The sequence below is a fragment of the Augochlora pura genome, unplaced genomic scaffold (assembly GCF_028453695.1).
Source record: "Augochlora pura isolate Apur16 unplaced genomic scaffold, APUR_v2.2.1 APUR_unplaced_4025, whole genome shotgun sequence".
In the NCBI taxonomy this organism is placed as follows: domain Eukaryota; kingdom Metazoa; phylum Arthropoda; class Insecta; order Hymenoptera; family Halictidae; genus Augochlora; species Augochlora pura.
This window is the reverse complement of record NW_027584343.1, coordinates 1-2,078: the sequence shown is the minus strand read 5'-3', so window position 1 is coordinate 2,078 and position 2,078 is coordinate 1. Positions and strand designations below refer to the sequence as shown.

The 2,078-nt window shown below is 39.3% G+C and overlaps 1 protein-coding gene across 1 annotated transcript; it reads left to right on the top strand.

Moving 5' to 3' along the window:
* The first annotated feature begins 9 nt into the window (after positions 1 to 9).
* On the top strand, positions 10 to 642 carry LOC144477812 (uncharacterized). Its single transcript, XM_078195552.1, has one exon. The coding sequence runs from the start codon at positions 10 to 12 to the stop codon at positions 640 to 642; it is 633 nt and encodes a 210-aa protein (XP_078051678.1).
* Positions 643 to 2,078: the final 1,436 nt, after the last annotated feature.

The window sequence follows — 2,078 nt, the reverse complement described above, 5'->3', positions numbered from 1 at the left end:
TACTTACCGATGACCGATGGTAATCGTAGTTACTATGGCGTTAATGAGTCTCCATTAATTATTGACGGTATTTTCGATAGCGAAGTTGAGATTAATGGTATTGCTATTCCCATGAAATTTTTCGTTGTTCCGAACCAAACCATGTCTTATACTGTTTTGTTGGGTAGAGATTACATAATGTCCCTTACCATAAAAATTTCACCAGGTTGCAAATTTGATATTGAAAATGTCGCTTCGAACGATAAGATTGAGAATAGTGATTATTTCGAGCATCAGATTATGCAAATAGATTGTGTCGATGAAAACTCAAATATTGATTTGCGACTAGATATCGACTCTACCATTGTTCTTAATGTATCCGCCAGAGTACAACAGCTTTATTATGAGGAATTAATTTCCTCTAGAAATGACAAAACAGTACCAAACAATATGGAAATGGTCATCTCGGTGAAAACGGAACAACCAATTAGTTTTCGACCTCGACGGCTATCTTTTGCGGACAAAGAAAAGTTGCAGAATATTCTAGACGAGTTGCTGGATCGAAATATCATTAGACCTAGTAACTCACCATGTGCGAGTCCTGTCGTTTTAGTACGAAAAAAACTGGAAACATATGGTTATGCAAAGATTATAGGGAATTAAACAAGATCACTATTAAAGACAATTTTCCGACCCCATCTAAAAAAATTAGATCTGAAGAATGGATTTCATCACGTTAGAGTGGCCGAATTATCAATTAGATATACTTCGTTTGTTACACCCTTAGGCTAATTTGAATATTTAAGAATGCCTTTTGGTCTCGCTAACGCACCTCGAGTTTTCCAACGATATATTAATAACATCTTTTCTGATTTAATACGGAAGAATCAAATTTTAGTGTATTTAGATGATATTTTAATTGCCACTGATACAATAGAAGAAACCTTGTAACCGTCTACTAGTTTATCGATGCGTCGGAGAGGAGCCGAATTCTCGTCTACACTCTGCGCGTACACCGATACCGGTAAACGATACAATTCGTTCTAAGACTGTAACGTACTAAGTTATCGTAGCGTTGGAGAGGAGCCGAATTCTCGTCTGCCTCTACGCGTACTACAACACCGGTGACGTTACAGTTCGTTCTAGAGCCGTGATACGGAAGGAAGTCCCTGCTAGGTTTGGACGAGAGCCGTAGATACCGCGAAGGTGGAACGTCTGCTTGCTTCACTCAGCTAAACTATTCTGACTTTTCCTAAAAAAATGCGCCTGTATTTATACCTAGAGACGGTCCCAGCCACGACCCAATGAGCGCGCTCCAGGCTTTTCGCGTTTGTGACCCTTTGTACCTGGGCTCTCGGTACGCCGTGCTGGTAACGCGTCCGACGCTCTCGCCTATCTTACATTATATACAGGGTGTTTTGCTTATTTTAAATATATCTACACGTTACAACCTGAATATTTTAAGAAACGTTTTCAGATTGGCCCGTCTTTATAGTTTAGAATTTCGATTAGACAAATGTTCATTTTTATATCGACAAATAACTTATCTGGGGTATTTGGTTGACGAATTAGGAGTCCGGCCGTGTACAGAAAATGTTGAATCTATTTTAAGCTATCCAATTCTGCGAAATACTACAGCGATACAACGATTTGTATTTTTAGCTAGCTACTTCCGACGTTTTATTCCACAATTTTCTATAGTAGCAAAATATTTGTACGACTTATTAAAAAAAATGTTAATTTTCATTTTGGTCGTCAAGAAAATAATGCTTTTGAAACCCTAGAACACTGTATGTCGAGTTAACCGGAACTCGTCATATATTCAACACACTTACCTACAAAATTGCACTGCGATGCCAGTACTACAGGTCTTGGTGCTGTTTTGCTGCAGAAACTGTCGGACGGAAAATTAAAACCTGTGTTTTACTTTAGTAAGCGAGCAACGTCGGCAGAATCAAAATACCGTAATTTTGATACTCTCCAAGATCAAGTTCGTTAGGGACAAGGGACGGAGTCGAATGATTCGGCTCTAAACAACGCTGGGTGCGCGTTGAGTTTCTGCGTCGTGCCAAGCTGCGACTCACAGAAGTGGGGATTGT